We start from the raw sequence: 18,102 nt of genomic DNA, 5'->3' as shown, positions 1-18,102 counted from the left end.
TTTAAGTCCCCTGAGAGCAGGCACAATAGGACTTGGCACATAGAAAGTTCTCAATAATTATTTGTTGAATGATTTAAAGAAATGAATGAATAATGCTTTGATTAGTAGGTAAACTATGTAACTTAATAAGCTATCAGAATTTAACAAGATGGAAAGTAACATGGACCAGTGATTAGAGCACAGATTCAGGAATGTGGGGGCTATAAGACTTTAAACAAGTGATTTATCTTCTCTGCTCAATTTTCTTATCTGTGACATGGGGGATACTAACAGAGCTTCCCTCATAGAGCTGCCTGGAGGGTGAGTGAGATGAAGAAAGGGAAGCACTGAAGCCCTTAATGAATGTTAACTATTATTACTGTTCATAAGCTTTTCAGCCAAAATAATATTAAACCAGTCTGTATGATAGGCTCTAGCATAAACAAAATACACTAAACGAAAGTGATGCTTTCCATTTAGTCAGCACAATTGCATTACGTGCATTCCTCAGTCCACATAAATCATTCAAGAAGCACTTCATTAGGAATGGGACGGCCACTGAGAGAGGCCAGAATGCTTTCAGCCAGATGTGTCATCATTTGTCGTCTGGCTTGATGAGTAGCACTTCCAATGTGAGGCGTCAAAATGATGTTCTTCAACTTCAACAAAGGATGATCTCTGAAATACAAATTAATTCAGGAAAATGGCTCAGAATAGTTTGGTCTCTTTAACCTGATTCTGTTTTCAGGTCCCTTGGAGAACAGCCCCAGATGAAGAAAAGGATGGTTATGAGAAGCTTTATGGTATATTCAAACTACATCACATCAAGGTATGACTAAATAAGTCTTATGAAATATAGATTTGACAATCAAATGTCTTGGAGACTGAGTCAAAGCCTCCTCAGGATGTTCTTGAGGAAGAACTGGGTTTAACTAAACACCAGCGATTTCTATGCCAAATAGTTCGGCACACGTTTATCACAATGAACAAATAGTGGCAGATCAAAGTGGGGGAATGAGTAACTAAACTAGTAATATGAAAATGTATGAATAGCTTTATAAGATGGCTTAGTTGTTCCTTTAAATCTGTTCCTTTTTTTTTTTAATTATTTATTTTTTTAATTACATTAAAAAAAATATATGAGGTCCCATTCAACCCCACTGCCCCCGCCCCCGCTCCCCACTCCCCCCACAGCAACACTCTCTCCCATCATCATGACACATCCATTGCACCTGGTAAGTTCATCTCTGAGCATCATTGCACCCCATAGTCAATGGTCCACATCATAGCCCAGACTCTCTCACGTTCCATCCAGTGGGCCCTGGGGGGATCTACAGTGTCCCGGAATTGTCCGTGAAGCACTATCCAGGACAACTCCACGTCCCGAAAACGCCTCCACATCTCATCTCTTCCTCCCGTTCCCCACACCCAGCAGCCCCCATGGCTACCGTTCCCACACCCATTCCACATTTTCTCTGTGGACATTGGATTGGTTGTGTCCATTGCACACCTATGTCAAGTGAGGGCTTAGATTCCACATGGGTACTGGATGCACTCTTCCCGCTTCTAGTTGTAGACACTTTAGGCTCCATGTTGTGGTGGTTGACCTTCTTCAACTCCATGTTAGCTGAGTGGAGTAAGTCCAATAAGTCAAAGTGTAGGAGCTGAAGTCTGTTGAGGCTCTGGGCCTGGGTGTCATATTATTAAATCTGTTCCTAACCCAAACTGGTTCCTCCAAATGTTAGGCATATTCATACTGATAATATTACTATATCTGTTTTATAAATGCAATACAGAATGTAGATATTCAGACAAATAAGATCATTTTGCTGCAAGAGAGCCACCAAAGACCAGGGAGGTGGCTGTGCAGGGGGCTTCAGGTGCTCAAGCACAGCACTCTCAAAAGGAAGGACTGGCCTTGCTGGCTCCTGGGAGATGACTCCGGGACATGGAATATCCTGCGGGTTAGTGTCTTGGAATATGGGTCTTGGCCATGCCAGTTTATGCTAACAATGTGATTTATGGTGAACATCTGTTTTTGTTTGCCTGGGGACCTGGGCTGCGCTGTGAGTGTGACTTTCGGCAGGGCTGGAATCTGGGTAGCTAGGGCTTGCCATGAGGATATTCCAAGCTTACGTGACTGGCCCCCAACTAAAACTCTGGACACCAAGGTCTGTGTGCACTTCTCTGGTTGGCCATGCGTCACACCTGTTGTCACACACTGTTTCTAGGAGAACTAAGTGCTGTCTGTACAGCTCCAGAGGAAAATGGCAACTGGAAGCTCGTACTTGGTTTCTCCCAGATTCTGTCCCATGTGCCTTTTGTTTTTCCTGATTTTCACCTGATACTTTCACACAATAAATCATAACCATGAGGATAATTATTTTTCTGAGTTGTGCAAATCCTTCTAGCAAATCATCAAACCTGAGGATGATCTTGGGTACCCTTAACACCATTGCCAATTGAATTTTCTCCTTTTAAAATAATCTTACAGGGAAGCAAATGTGGCTCAAGTGTTTGGGCTCACGTCTACCATATGGGAAGTTCTGGGTTTGTTCCCAGGGTCTTCTGGTGAAGGTGAGCTGGCCCGTACAGAGAGCTGGCCCATGCGGAGTGCTAATACACAAGATGACGCAACAAAAAAGAGACACAGAGGAAAAGACAATGAGAGACACAACAAAAAACAGGGAGCTGAGGTGGCCCAAGCAATTGTGTACCTCTCGCCCACATCAGAAGGTCCCAGGATTGGTTCCCAGTGCCTCCTAAAGAGAAGACAAGAAGAGAAGACAAGCAGACACAGAAGAACACACAACAAATGGACCTAGAGAGCAGAAAGGGAGGGCAAGCAGCAAGGTGGGGTGTGGGGGAAGAGGGAATAAGTAAATAAAATAAAATAAACAACCTTAGAGTAAATCCTTTTATAAAGTAAATAATACTTTAGGATGACTAATCACATATTTTCCACTTTTTAAATTATTTTTTTCATAATAGAGTATGCCTATGGTAAGTAGCAATAAAATTTCTCTCCAAAAACTCAAGGTGTAAATGCAAACATATCTGATAGAGAATAGAAACGAATAGAGATAGCCAAAGATCAAATTATTCATAAAATACTTGCTAAATCTCTTGGCCACAAAAAGTAATAATTTCACATGGAATACTGAGAGCGTACCACTTATTAGGTTAAACTAAACTTTGGACTATAATCCTGGCATTTGCCCTGTCACTTGATAATAAATCTAATATAAAGCTCATTTTAGCAGAATAGGCAACAGGGATAATCACGTGACTTCTAGGTTTTGAAGGAAGCTGATGGCTGTCTAAAATGCTCATGCTTCCAAAATTATATTGAAATTAATTTTCTTCTAAATCAGCGGTTCTCAAATATTTGGTCTCAGGACGTCTTTGCACTCTTAAAAATTGAAACCCCAAAGTTGTTTATATGGGTAATACCTATCAACATTTAGAAATTAAAACTGAAAAAAAAACAAAACAGATGCACATGTTCCTTTAACCATCAGGTGATGACACCATCAGAGATTATCAAAATTTGGAAAGTTCCACTGTACGCTCATGAGGAAACATAAGTGAAGAGGTAAATACAATCGTGTATTATGAAAATAGTTCTGACCTCACAGACTACAGGGAAGAGTTTCAGGGAACCCCAGAGGTCTCCAGACCACCTTTTGAGCTCTATTCTGGAAAATTCTTGTTTTTCTCAGAAATGTCCATAAGTTCTATGGTTGGTCTTGACAAACTTAGGTATTAAATTTGATTTTAATATAAAACATTCAGCTATTGGTAATTTGCTTACTGCTAGAAACCAAAGCTGGGAAGGGTCATTACTTTAATGAATGACCAAATCTAGATTCAAAGTAAATGACATAATCAAGACTCCAGACTAGCGGGTGGACTGTTGGGTCAAAACGTGCAAACGCTCTTCACATCGCTAATGGCTAAGGGTGTTGAGCATCTGCTCACATGCACAGCCACTCACACATTTTCTTTAATGAATTGTCTATTCAAATCTTTTGCCATTTCTTATTTGTGTGTGTCTGTATTGAGTTTTAGTGTTATTTATATAGTCTGTACCAAAGTCCTTTATCAGATACATGATTTATAATTATTTTCTCCCTGTCTCCCTGTGTGTGGCTTGTCTTCTCATTTTCCTAATGTTTTCTTTTGAAGCACAAAAGTTTTTCACTTTAATGAAGTTAATTTTTAAAATGAGATACCATTTCACACCCACTACAGCAGCTATAATGAAAAAGATAGGAAATATCAAATTTTGTTAAGATATGGAGAAACTGGAAAACTCAGACATTGCTGATGGGGATGTAAAAAGGTACAGCCACTTTGCAAAAGAGTTGGTAGTTTCTTAAAAGGTTAACATAAACTTACCATGTGAACCAATTATTCCACTCCTGGTATCTACCCAACAGAACTGAAAACATATGCCTCTATGAAGGCTTATATACAAATATCCATAGCAGCGTTATTCATGGTACCCCCAAAATGGAAACAATTCAAATATTTATCAGCCGATGAATGGATGAATGGACAATCATGTGCTACATCCACACCATGGAATATGGTTCAGCAATAAAGAGGAACAACTCTATCATGGTCTCAAAATCATCATCCTAAGTGAAAAAAGTCAGGTGCAAAGGACTACATATTGTATGATTCCATTTATACAAAATTTCTGAAAAAGGGAAATCACTAGAGATGGAAAACAGATTAGTGATTGCCACTGGCTGTAGGAAGGGCAATGAGGATAAGAGACCTTTTTGGGGTGATGGTTGCACAACTCTATAAAAGTACTAAAAATCAGTGAATTATACACTTTAAATGGGTGAATTTTAGGTTGTATAAATTATATTTCAATACAGTTGTTTATAGAAAACATACAAATTAAATAGAAATGAATGTAAAACTCCACATATATTTAAAGATCATTTGAAGAAAAAATGATTGCAAGTTTAGCTGACTAAAATTTTATGAGTTAAGGGTATAATGTTGCTGCTAGAAAACATGTATTACTAATGCTTTTATTTTATTTTTCTACAATGGTCAGGCCACAACATAGATACTGTGTTCAGTTCTCAAGAGCACATTGTCAAAGGACCTTAGCTATTTAAAATGCTGGGAGGAAGGAAATGGTCACGGCAATGTGTCTGCAAATGCCATAATCAAGATTACAATTGAAAGACATGATATTTAGCCTCAAAAAAAAAAAAAAAAAAGACACGGTGAAACATATGAAGGTGTGTGTGGTGGTTTAGAGCTAGGCATCCCAGAAAAACCTGTTCGTAATCCATTTCTGTGAGCCCACTGTAAGTAAGGCCTTTGATGAGGTGACTTCGGTTAGGGGTGGCCCAGCCCAATCAGGATGGGTCTTAGCCTATTACTGAAAACCTTTACAAGTAGAGTGAAATTCGAACAGATAAAGAGGAAGACACAGAGGAAGCAGCCAGGAGCAGCCAGGTTCAACAGGACCTGGAAGAGAGGAAAGACCAGGAAATGCCACTACGTGCCTTGCCACGTGACAGAGTAATCAAGGATCAGTGACAGCCCTAGAATGGCGTTTTGGGAAGAAAGCATCACCTTACTGGTACCTCACTTTTGGAATTTTCCCAGCCTCAAACCATGAGTCAATAAAATCCCACTGTTTAAGACAACCCATTGCATGTCATTTGCTTGAGCAGTTCAGGAATTAAAACAGTCTATAAAAGAGAAGACTAATTAAATTTACCCTTTGATGTGCCAGACAAGCCAGGGTCAATGGGTAAAGGGGAGGACCACTGTGGCCATTCTAGGTAGAGGCTCCATCAATGGGGTCCACTGCCAGGAGTGTTTTGTGTTCCCTGTCCCTGGAAGTATGGAAGCAGAGGCTAGATGCCATCTAAGAGCTGTGCCTCCTGCGCTGGACAGCACATGCCACCAGAGGACTTCTTGGGCCCCTTCTGAGACAAGATTCTACCACTCACTGACGCAGGAAGGCTGAAAAGGCCTCTAGTTTTATGAGGAGGGCGTTCTAGATGCTGATCTGTTCTTACCTGGGCAGGGGCTCTGGGCATGTTACGTCCAGGGCTGCAGCTTTAATGGCTCCTGTCTGCAGAGCCTCCACCAGGGCATCTTGATCAACTAACAGACCTGAATTGATGAAACAATGACATCACCATATTTAGACGATATACACAGAAAAACTATCGGTCACATTAGCTACTAACACAAATACATCTTAATTTTTTTCCAATAACACACTTAAAGGTCTGTCAAAGGTATTGGAAAGAACATGTGAACTGTGCATTGCCCAAATTATCATCACAGTTCAAGAGAGAACCTACGACACGTCAGGTATAGCATTAAGCCTTTCAAAGACATCATCTCACTGAATCTTCAAATAATCCGTCAAGGTCAATATTAATTCTACAAATGAGGAAACTGAGGCCTGTAGGTTGTAAAATGTGCCCAAGATCACACAGGTTCTACAGCACCATCCCAGTTCAAACCCAGGTTTGCCAAACTCCAGGCTGGGCTCATCTTCCTTCACCGTTCCACATCCTCAACACCACTGCAGGGCATGAACTAGGAGAAAGAGCTCCCAAGGGAGTTTTATACACACATTTAAAAACTAGCCATAAACATGATCCATAAACTATTATCTCAGATACAAAATGGAATGGGATGTTTGAGGAACAGGAGCTGAGAAGGAGCCACTGCCGGAGGGGCACCTCCTCCCCAGAGACCATCAACGCACAGCTGCCCCCGGGCTGCAGCACAGGCCACCCTCACCTGCCAGGTGTGGTGCGGAGAAGGCCAGGCCGAGGCCTTTCCCTGAGGGGTTTTGTTTTGTTTTGTTTCTCCTACTCTTCGGTAGGTTCCCCAGCCTGACCTTACTGAAGCATACGTGACGCCCTACCCTGCATCGAGAGGGCCCGGGCTTTGAGCGCTGTCCAGGGTGTGAACAGCTCAGCCTGGGAGGGTCTGTGATGAGCACTGTTTTCCTTGTGTTCTAGGTTGAGAACTGAAACGCGGCAGCCCCTCAGCGCTTGCTGCCTTGATATCTGATACCAGAACATCTGTCCACATCTGTGCTGTCCCTTGCCAACGTCAAGAGAACTTGAAAAAAGAGAACTCTTTCATCAAGGTGATGTTCAACTCACCACATTGTTTGGTTATCACGTAGGGCCAGCTACCTCACTTAAAGTACTATGTAAATGTCAAATAATGAAAATAACACATTAGTTTTGGAAAGTGATGGCTCAAAAAATCCATCCCCATAAATTTTGTTCCCAGAGGATCAAACTATGATGTTCCCACCCCAAATAAATACCCAAAATTGGGTTCTAAAACCCCACATTGTAGCATTCTCATTCTTTTTGTTACTAATTTAAGGTTCAAAACAATGTAAAGGCAAAATTTAAGAATACTTCTAAATAGAGAGCAGAATTCCCATTCACTAGTCCACCAATCTAGGTGGTATCTCAAACCACAGCAGCCACTCAGGAAAAAAGGGTTGACTAGAAATACCAAAAGTATAGCAGAACTTTCTAACCAGGAGAGGCAGCCACGTGGAGTGGTGGTTACCTCTGCCGACGTTGATGAGCACGGCGGTGGGCTTCATCAGCCTCAGCTCCCTCTTCCCAAGGAGCGCCCGGGTCTGGGGAGTCAGACTCACAGCCAGCATCACGAAGTCCGATCGCCGCAGCAGGTCCTCCAGCTCCTCACAGTAAGAGGCCCCAACAGCTGCTTCCTCTTCCAATTTCCTATAAAGGTAATAAGAAAAACCACCTTCTCTAGGCAGAAACTCATCACCCTGCCTGGAGGAAAGGCAAACCTTTCCAGGAAAGAGTCCGAGTAGAGCCAAGAAGGGAGGATGACCCAGAGCCTCTCCCCTGCTGGGCACGGCCACGGGTTCAGCGGCCCCAGACCCTGAGCCCTGCTGAGGGCAGCCCCAGCACCATCCCAGCAGCCGCGTGGAGGCTCTGGCTCGAGGGAGACCCTGCTGCTCCTCTGGTTCTCAGGGGGCTTGCACCCAACTCAGCTCCCTGAAGGCAGGGGCTGCATCTCACACGTCCCTCCATCCCCAGAGTCTAGAGCAGTCCTGAGCACTAAAGTGTGCATGATGAAAGCTTCCAATAATGCCAGCAGGTGCAGAAACATCAACGAATCCTGGAAAAGCAAGAAAGGGCCTCAGAGTGCTGATATTGAGCAGAAGGCATGCGCCAAAGGGTTTGGGGCAGTCAAGATTTTGGTTTTTTTCCTTGGTTCAGTTTTAACTCCTGTTCTAGCCACCCCAGACAGCTGATAATTTTAAGCACTAGGAGCTCAGGGAAGTCTTGGTAGCCACCACTTACTTACAAGTAGGAACTAACAAAAGATACAAGTTCTCTCTCAACGCATCTGTCTGCCCCGCTCCTTGTGGCCCTCTCCTCAAAGAGCCCTAGGCAGCTCCAGTGTTTGCACCCTCATTGCACTGATAGTTTGGCCTCTGGGTTCTACCATTGTCCAACAGGCTCCTCTATTGTGAAAAAAGTCACTGAAAAGTTGGGAAAAGCTCTGATACAAAAGCTTCCAGCTTCCAAGTGTTCTGGTTTGAACTGCATCTCCAAGAAGTGCATGTTGAGGGAAACTGATGTGGCTCAAGCAATTGGGCTCCCACTTACCATATAGGAGGTCCAGGGTTCCATGCCCAGGGCCTCCTGGTGAAGGGAGCTTGCCCGTGTGCCAAGCTGGCCCACACGGAGTGCTGCCCATGCGGGAGTGCCGCCCCACACAGGAGTGCCGCCCTGCACAAGAGTGCTGGCTGACGTGAAGAGCTGGCACAGCAAGATGACACAACAAGAGACACAGAGGAGAGATAATAAGAAGATGAAGCAAAACAGGGAGCTGAGGTGGCATAAGAGAATAATCCCCTCTCCCCCACTCCAGAAGGTCCTGGGATCGGTTCCTGGAGCTGCCTAATGAGAATACAAGCAAACACAGAAAAACACACAGCAAATGGACACAGAGCACAGACAACCAGGTGGTGGGGGGGGGGGGCGAGTAGGGGGTGGGAATAAATAAATAAATCTTAAAAAAACAAAACAAAAAGAAGTGCACGTTGAAGTCCTCAGAACAGGCTCTGGGAACAGACCCTGGCAGATGAGGTATACCAGGTCAGGTGGGCCCTTCATTCAACATGCCCAGTGCCACTTTCAGAGGGGAAACCGTGTGAAGACAGAGGCAGCAGATGGGCGGACACCGAGGGCTGCTGGCAAAGCTCTGGAAGCAGGGATGTACAGGGCAGGAGTCTTCCCCACAGTTTCAGAGGGAGCACAGCCCTGCCAACACTTGAATTCAGACTTCTGACCTCCACAACTGCCAGACAAAATTTTAAGCCATCACATTTGTCAGGTTTGTGGCACTTTTTAATAGCAGCCCCAGGAAACTAAGGCAGCATGCCTCCATGAACGTGTAACGGAAAGCAATGACAGTGTCTCCAAACTCCTTACAGGAGCAGAACTCTATTCATTTACAACACAACTGCCCAAGACGCTGGCCTGTGCTGGTTTTGGGCGATGCAATGGTGAGCAACGCAGCCAAGAAAGCTGACTCATGGAGCCACATGCTCACAGCAGAGACAGAACAGAGGCAAGCAAGCAAACAAAAGTACAAACTGTAAAAAGCACCATGACAACGATGTCCAAATGGCTGAAAGAGAGCGTGAGACTGGGCCTACGTGGATGGAATGGCCAGGGAAGGCCGCTCTGAGGAGTAGTCCAGGCAGGCGAAACAAAGCCCGTGAGCTCAGGCAGCGACAGTGTGGGATGCCAGAGGGAGACGCCGTGTCCGGGACGGTGCTGGCTTGGGGAGAGGAAGACAGGTGAGCTACTGCTGGGTTCCTAACATGGAGACCATGGAGACCAAGGGCCCACAGACAGAATTCAGGGGACCCATACGCCTCAGTAGGAAAATAATTGCAGTTATTTTCATTAACATCTAACAGAAATGTAGCATTTCCTTCAATTATGAATATCAACCACAAACCAGAGTAGTTATTCCATTGGCTGAAACAGTATTACCTGTGCCTTTGTCACCAATAGAAAGCACAGATAATTTCATGCCACAATTTGGTTATTAAAGATATCCCAAAATGATTTCTCAAAGTACCATTTATGCTCATCACTTCAGAATTACAGTAGTTATTTGGTCTGCTGCTGGGATCTTTTATTTAATGAGCTAATCAAGAAGTACAAACATTAATATGATTCATTTTTTAAGTATTTATAAGCTGTATTTCAACATGATTTGCAATAGACAATGTAATATATAAACTGTTTTATTTTATACATTTAAAAATATTCTGACAAGGGGCCACGGATACCATCAGACCGACAGAAGCCTTGGGCAACGCGGGCAAGGGCCTGATTATGCAGGGCCTTGCAAATGTTGGTAAGGAATTGGACTTTGTTCTCCATGCTACGGGGAGCCATTAAAGGGCTTTAAGCAATGACCACTGTGGGGGACTGAATTGTTTCCCAATTTAGACATGCTCTTAATCGTCATCCATGTCCCGTGGGTGTGACCCTACTGAAACAGGACCTCCTGGAGATGTGTTAAGGGGGGGATGACGGAAGCAGGGTGGGTCTTAACCCAGAATTTCTGCAGGCCTTACTGAGAGAAAGAAGCCAAAGTTGGGGGGGAGTCCAGGGGAGAAAAGAGTGGCCATCCCCATGCGATGTGAGCAGAGACACAGCCGAGGAAAGCCAGGGATGGCTGGCAGCCAGCACCAGGAAGCCACAGTTTTCAGGCAGAAAGCAAGCCTTGCCAAAATCTTGACTTCGGATTCTTTTAGCTAAAAATCATGAGCCAACAAATTCCCATTTTTTAGGCTAGCCCACTGTGTGGTGTTCATGATCGCTGCCTGGCAAACTAAGACAGCCACCATCCAGCTGCTTGGAGAGGACGAGCTGGAGAGTTCAAGGGTGGACGTGAGGAGGTGCCTTAAGAGGATGTCGTAATACAAGTGAGAAGGGATAGTGGCTTGAAATAAGACAGTATCAATGAAGTGGGAGGAAAACAAAGTCAGGGTTTATCTGGGAGACAGAATCAAAAGGGCTTCGTATTAGAGAAACTGGGTCATGAAAGGAAATGAGAAGTCAAGGACTCCCGGGTTTCTAGATGGGATAAAGGCGTAGGTGGTGGTGCACTTACCAAGAGGAGGAAGCTTAACTGAAAGTGGGATAACACAAGTTTGGGGGCAAAAGTTCGGTTGGCTACGGACTTTGAGGTTTAAGACATCCCTGTGTCAAAAAGCAGCCGGGTACATGTGCTGGGCGCCCGGAGGGAAGGCTGACAAAGGCTAGCCGGAAATGCAAGCTTCAGAGCCGTCAGCAAAGCAACACAGTCACCCCAGGGTGAGAGAGTCTCCCTTAGAGCCGCAGCATGCACTGCCAGCGGAGATTGCCTTTTTGCTTTCACTTAGCGTAAGCAAACGAGACACAAATACAAGACAACGTGGCAAGCTCCCAAATGGGCAGTTCTTGCTGACTGGTTTGGGAATTTGTGTAAGTTTCAGAAGACTCGTGGAAAGAATAAACCTCAGTATTAAAGGAACCAATCGAATTGCTCAGTGTGTGTGGACAGCATCTCCCAAGATCAAAAAATCACTTTAGAAATAAAAAAGAACATATATTATGTAGATGAGTTAAAATCTCTTTTCTTCCCGGCGAACCTTTCTCAATGAAAAGGAATTTCAGCCACATTTCTAGGTAATCATCAAAACATCACAAGTCCTCTCCTGATCATCAGTTCTACTTCTTGAAGAGAAAGAATAGGGAAGTCTTATGAAAAACAGAGGAGCAACATACCCAAGCGTTATTTAAGGTTATCAGCTCGGCTCAGTTAATTCACAAGTCCATTTCCTGAGTTTTACCTGCGGTTCCTATTGTGATACAGAATCTTCATCTCAAATGCTTTGGCCCTCTGCGCGACCTTGTAGCCAATGGTGCCCATGCCAATGATTCCCAGTGTGGCTCCTGTCACGTCCTGACCCATCCAGTTTATAGAAAAGTTCTCTGTATCTGGTGAAATAGCCAAATGATAACCTAAAATGTACAAAGCGCAGTGTGAGCAATGGAAATGGCATGCAAGCAACACCCCACCATCTTCCTGGGACCTTCCGCCAAAGGGGTGGAGGGGGAGAACGCGGCCCTGCCCAGGCCACCGCACCTCTGTACTACGTCTTTCCTCAATCCCCTTCGCATCGCGTCTCCACCTCGGGGTTGAGAAGCTTGGACCTAGGCGTTCTCTCGCAGGGGTGCTGCTGGGGACACCGCAGAGCGTGGGGAAGAGGCAGGGAGCCACGCTCACTGCAGGCCATGACCCAGCGAGCCTGCCTGCCTGCCTGGCTAAAGAATGACCCCGACGGCATTTCTAGAATGGATCTGAAATGACTGCATGCACACACATTTCACTGTCTGATACGTAAGAGGTGAAATTTGAGAGGGAGAAAACAATTGCTCTTAAACAGAAACTGTTAGGGGAATATATGTGCTTTTATTATTGTTTTTTCTTTTTCCTGTCTATGCACATTTATCTCATTTAATCCTAAAAACAAACTCAATTGTTTCTCTAGTGTTCAGAAAGATATATAAATGAGCACAGATTGGTTAAAGACACGGCCAGTCTCCTTATTAATGAAGGAAAAAATGTCAAATCATATTCATATTTCAAAAACTAAATCCTGCATTTTTAAGCTTACCTTTGGCATTGATATAGTACTTTCTTTGCCTTTGCTATAAAAATGCTACAGTATTACTGTTAACTATAGTCTATCTATAAGTTACATTAGTTGTATTTTTCCCATGTATTCCCGTACTCTTAACACCTTGTAGTAGAGGAACATTCTTGTATTTATATTCTTAACCACAGTCCTCATCTACCACCAAAATCACTATTTTATACAGTCCCTGGATTATTCTCTAGTTTTCTTTCAATTAACATTAACTTCCCTAGACTACCCCTTTCAGACACAAGCACATTTATAAATCAGCTGCGTTAGTTATATTCATTATAGCTTGCTACCGTCAACTCTCTCCGTTACCACACACTCACAGTCGACCTTATTAAACATTCTACAACACCCAGCATCGGCTTCCCTGCATTTGCTCTGGGTTGTCAACAGTGGGCACTACTATAGGCTGCCACCTACATCCTTCAAACGGGCACCTTACCTTCCACTACTCTCCGCGCCGAAGCCAGCAGCAAGGCCATTGCCAAGTCTGCCGTGGGGCTGGAGACAGCCTGTGGCGTACTGGCCACCTTCACGCCAAAGCTGGCAATGAGCTTCAGGTCAAGGTGGTCCAGGCCGGCTCCTGAACTGGCAATGATGCTCAAGGAGGGCAGGCTCTGCAGAAGCTCCTGGTCAATAACTGGTTTTCCTCCCCAGATATAGATAGCTCGGATCTTCTGACTAAAGTGTGTTTTGTTGTCCAAAAATTCTCGCATGGTAATGAGATTAAAGTGTCTCTGCAGATCTCCAACATGGTCCTCACACACACCCCGTGGTCCTCCGAGTCCAGACACCAAAACTCCAGGTAGTTCTTGATCTCCCATGACCTGAAGAAAGAAGGAGTGCAACTTCTACAGTCAAGGGGAAAAGAATCTTAAAAAAAACCACAAAATCCATCTGCTACTCTTCTCTTCAACAGATGTTCTAAATCACAAGACTAGAATTCATTTTATTTCCTGGACAAATTTCTACAAAACTCGAAAGACATTAGACACAAGGCTCTGAGAGCGTCAGAATCTCTTGCCATCCTGCTCACTCTCCCCCGTTTCCCCTGGTCTTTGTTTCTGTCCCGACTGTGGGGACAGCCTCTAAGATGACCCAGACTCCCTCCCTTGGAGCAGCGCTGAACGTACGGAGGCACCTCTGGGGGAGAGTGGGCAGCAAAAGGGGTGGGATGTCACTTCTGAGAGCAGCTCACTGGAGGACTGTGGCTTCCACCTGGGATGCTCCCTTGGCACTCTCCTGTGTCACTCGCTCTGGGAGAACCAGTGGCTCACAGCCCGGAGCAGAGGCCACCAGGCAGTGAATTCAGATGCAAATCCCCCACCCCCATCCAGCCCTGAGAGCCTCTGGGGCTGCACGATCCAGCCCCGCCACTCCGGGATTCTTGGCCTAGAAAACAGTGAAACAATTGTTTGTTGTCTCCAATCAATACGTTTTAGGGTAATTTGTTACACATGCAGCAATAGGCAACTAGTAACATTCACCACTATATGCAACTAAAAAGGTATTTGTTACTGTTTTTAAATGAATTAAGTAAAGCTTTATGTTCCTTGCTCCTGTCTAAAAATAAGGTATTTTACACATTTTGTATCCTTTTTCTTAAAAAGAAAATCTATTGCTTTTCAAGTGCTAAGGTTAGTGAATGCATTTATCTTTGGGTTACTGGAACTTCATAGGAAAAATAAAGATAAAACCCATTTAAGCCAAATGCCTTAGTAAAGTCATCGTGGTCTCCTGCTTCAACAGTGCTTGAACAGCACCTGGTGCTCCAAACTGCCTTCCACCATCCTTCTAGGGCTGCGCAGCCACCACCGTCTCTCCTCAACTGCCCACCATGACAACCACATCCCCATCACAGGTGCGCCAGAACTACAGCCAGGACTCAGAGGCCACCATCAGCCACCAGATCAACGTGGAGCTCTACGTCTCTTACGTCTGCCTGTTTCTGTCAGGTGGCTTTGTAATGTGTGGCTTTGAAGGATCTTGCCAAATATTTTCTTCACCAATCTCAGGAACTTCCTGAGAAACAAACGCAACTGCAGACCCAACAAGGCGGCTGAATCTTCTTTCAGGATATCAAGGCACCAGAATGAGACGACTGGGAGAGTGGGCTGAATGCAATGGACTATGCATTACACTTGGAAAAAAGGGTCAATCAGTCTCTACTGGAACAGCACAAATTGGCCACTGACAGAAACAACCCCCAGATGCGTGACTTCATTGAGACCCATTACCTGAGCGAGCAGGTGAAGTCCATTGACCTGGGTGACTCTGTAACCAACTTAAGCAAGGCGGGCGCTGCAGATTCTGGCAGTGGTGATGAGATCTAAGCCTTATGCCAGCTTCCCCAGAGCCACAGGGTGACTTCCAAGGCCACCACAGGAGAGCATGCGTGTTGGGGTTACCTTTTCTATAAGTTGTATCAACATCCAAGTTGTTTCATTTGTACCATTCCTTCAAATAAAGTAATTTGGTACCCCCCCAAAATAAATAAAACCCATTTAAAATGTATTCAAAGATCAGAGCATAATTGGTTAAAAGAAACTTATTTTCTTTTTGGGATTTGGAGTAAAAGATTTAAATAGCTTTAAACAAGGTCAGAATATTTTAGTTTATTTTCAGAGAGGAGACATGATTCCTGACCTTACCTTTGACTTTCCATTAACATTGCTTAAAAAGCAATGATGTGTATACTAAGGAAAAGAAACTAGACACAAGTGGTTGTGGGAAACTGGCTTACCTGTTTGCTATTGTAAATGTTACACCTGTTAAATGTAGCAGTTGTTAGATGTTGCAGTTGTTCCTTGTTATTGTAAATGAGGCTGCAATTCAGATAGCAAACAGCTGCTTGGTAGTTTCCCAATAAATGCAATGGGAAAACTAGGGTTGAGGCTCTCAGTTCCAGAAGCTGTGAGTCTCCTGGTCCCAGGTTTGTCTCCCCTCTTGTGTCTCTACCTTTATTTCTGCATTGCCTTACCTTCGAGCCAATCTAGTGTGAGCTGAATGCAGCACAAGGTACTACATATTACTTGACTTTTTACAAAAGATAAATACAAATAAACTAGAGACATAGAAACAGAATAGCAGCTATGTACAGCATGGGAAGCATAGAGAGACTGAGAGGTGATGAGTTCTTTTTGTCTGTTTTTTATTTTTTATTATTGGAATAATGAAAATGGTCTAATAATGAAGTGATGAATGAACAACTATGTGATTATACCAAATATCATTGATTGTACATTTTGGATGGATTGTATGTTTTATTAACATATCAATAAAATTGATTTGTTGGGGGGGGGGGAAAGTAACAATGTGCAGCCATTCCAGTATTATTGTTAGTGATTGTATAATGATTGCTGTTGAAGAGGGACAAAGATCCCCGGTTAGGAGAAATGGAAGTTACAATAAAGAGGGGCCCCGGGAGATGTAGAGGCCACACCTTTCTTAGTCCCTTTATCTGGCTTTGAATTACTTTCAGTAGAGCAGATGTGGCTCAAGGGTTGCAAGTGCTTGCTTCCCACAGGGGAGGTCCGGATGGGTTCCCAGTGCCTCCCAAAAAATAAAACAGCAAACAACAAGCAAACAAATGAAAAAACCAACTCAGGGAAGCTGATATGGCTCTGTGGTTGAATACCAGCTTCCCACAAAGCAAGTCCTGGGTTCAATCTCTGGACCTGGGACCTCAAAAAAAAAAAAAAAAAAAAAAAAAAAAATCAACAAGAACCCAGACTTTGATTCCTCTCACAGGCCAAGAATTCGGCAATGGAGCACAAGCACGAGATAGGAAGTCAGATCTACTATAAACCTTCCTGTCCTTAAAAAGTAAATATAGGGAAGCAGCTGTAGCTCTATCAGTTGGGCTCCCATCTACCACATGGGAGGCCCTGGGTTTGCATCCCAGGGCCTCCTTGTGAAGGAAGGCTGGCCCATGCGCAGTGTGGAGCTACCCACACCATGGAGAGCTGACTGCTGACACAGCAAGATGACATAACAAAAGGAGACAAGGAGACACAGAAAAAATGCACAGGGATTGGACACAGAATAGATGGGGGGGGGGGGGGGGAAGCCGCAAGGTGGGAATAAATAAATCTTTAAAAAAGGAAATGTTACGTGCTATTTAGCTAAGGACTGTCCATGCACGCTCAGAGGAAATGGGCATGTTTGCAAGAGTGTGGACTTTGGAGTCAGCCAACCTGAGCCACTTCATAACTCTGGAGCTCAAGAACAGTCTGACACTAGACGAGTTCTTGACCTTCCTTCATTGTCCTCTCTTTCTTACTAAAACGAGCAATCATGACAGGTAATGTTTGACAGCATCTGACACGGAGGTGGCATGCTAAGATTATGTCCCCCTTTACCCCTAATTTCTCAATAGAGCTAAATGGACATGATGCATGGCCTCCAGTGGGGATACTGCTAGACAATCTGAACATGCGGCATAGGTAGGGAGCATTCTGACAATAAAGGAGCACAGCTATTAAGTAGGCATTAAACACCTGCATTTTTACACAAGTGAAAGGATAAACCCATGGTGAAACTGAGATAAAAACTTTTATAGCTTTGTTTTCGACTAACAGCGACAGCTCAGGCATTTACATCTTCTAAATGCTATGTGCATTCTCCTCTTGCTGTTCAGTTTAAGCTGCTGAAATAAGACTCAAGACTGGCTCTTGGGAGCTGAGGTGGCTCAAGTTATTGAGCAGCTCTCCTGCCTCTCTCTCACATGAGGTCCCAGGTTCGATTCCCAGTGCCTCCTAAAAGTGAGCAGGGAGCACAAACGGAGATAGGGTGTAATAAATAAATGAATAAAAAGGATTGGTTCTTTTCTCCTACTTGCAAAATGATTGCTTTACCTTTGTTGAAATTGCCCCCAGCACACCCAGGGCTCGAAATTCAGGGATTTCTTCTTTTAAAACGGCTGTAAAAGGGGGACCCAGGAAAGTAGTAGAGTGAACTTTCAGCCTCTTGCCTCCAAGAAAAGCAAGCCTCACGCTGGTCACGGGACGGCCTTCCTGGGGGGCGGGGGCGGGGCGCAGACCTCTAGACCCAGCGCCTCACCGGGACGGTTAGCCAGGACCGAGCGGCGAGGAGACTGCCCAGTGCGGCTGGGGCGGAGCCAACAGCACAGCAGAGAGGACGAAGGTAACTCCAAGAGGCGGAGGAAGGGCGAGCGGAAGTGAAAAGTTTTTATTTTTAAATAAGTTAAAAAACATAAAAAACACGTGCAGTCAGTACAAACATTTTTAAGTTTTGGGAACAGAAAGGAGGTGTTCACATATAGGAAACGCTGGACGTGCCCGGGCCGACCGAGACTCACGGCGGGGAACCCAGCGCCTTCC

General features: G+C 44.4%; 1 protein-coding gene, 1 long non-coding RNA gene and 1 pseudogene across 2 annotated transcripts in view; 2 read left to right on the top strand and 1 right to left on the bottom strand.

The window, feature by feature from the left end:
* LOC131273726 (uncharacterized) overlaps nucleotides 1-7,095 on the top strand; it is an 8,422-nt gene extending 1,327 nt beyond the window's left edge. The window contains exons 2-3 of the long non-coding RNA XR_009181004.2: nucleotides 728-808; nucleotides 7,002-7,095. This is a non-coding gene — a long non-coding RNA (uncharacterized lncRNA). The remainder of the gene's footprint in view (nucleotides 1-727; nucleotides 809-7,001) is intronic.
* Nucleotides 332-18,102, bottom strand: LOC101412748 (glyoxylate/hydroxypyruvate reductase B-like). The gene is made up of 6 exons (XM_058277937.2): nucleotides 17,617-18,102; nucleotides 13,203-13,587; nucleotides 11,903-12,074; nucleotides 7,573-7,751; nucleotides 6,039-6,135; nucleotides 332-657 (listed from the first exon to the last, which is right to left on the bottom strand). Exons 2-6 carry the CDS (start codon nucleotides 13,582-13,584, stop codon nucleotides 501-503), a joined length of 987 nt encoding a protein of 328 aa, XP_058133920.1. The 5' UTR covers nucleotides 13,585-13,587; nucleotides 17,617-18,102; the 3' UTR covers nucleotides 332-500.
* Nucleotides 14,502-15,160, top strand: LOC139436667 (ferritin heavy chain-like; annotated as a pseudogene).

Source organism: Dasypus novemcinctus, chromosome 16, assembly GCF_030445035.2.
Source record: "Dasypus novemcinctus isolate mDasNov1 chromosome 16, mDasNov1.1.hap2, whole genome shotgun sequence".
In the NCBI taxonomy this organism is placed as follows: domain Eukaryota; kingdom Metazoa; phylum Chordata; class Mammalia; order Cingulata; family Dasypodidae; genus Dasypus; species Dasypus novemcinctus.
This window is presented reverse-complemented; position numbering and strand designations above follow the sequence as displayed.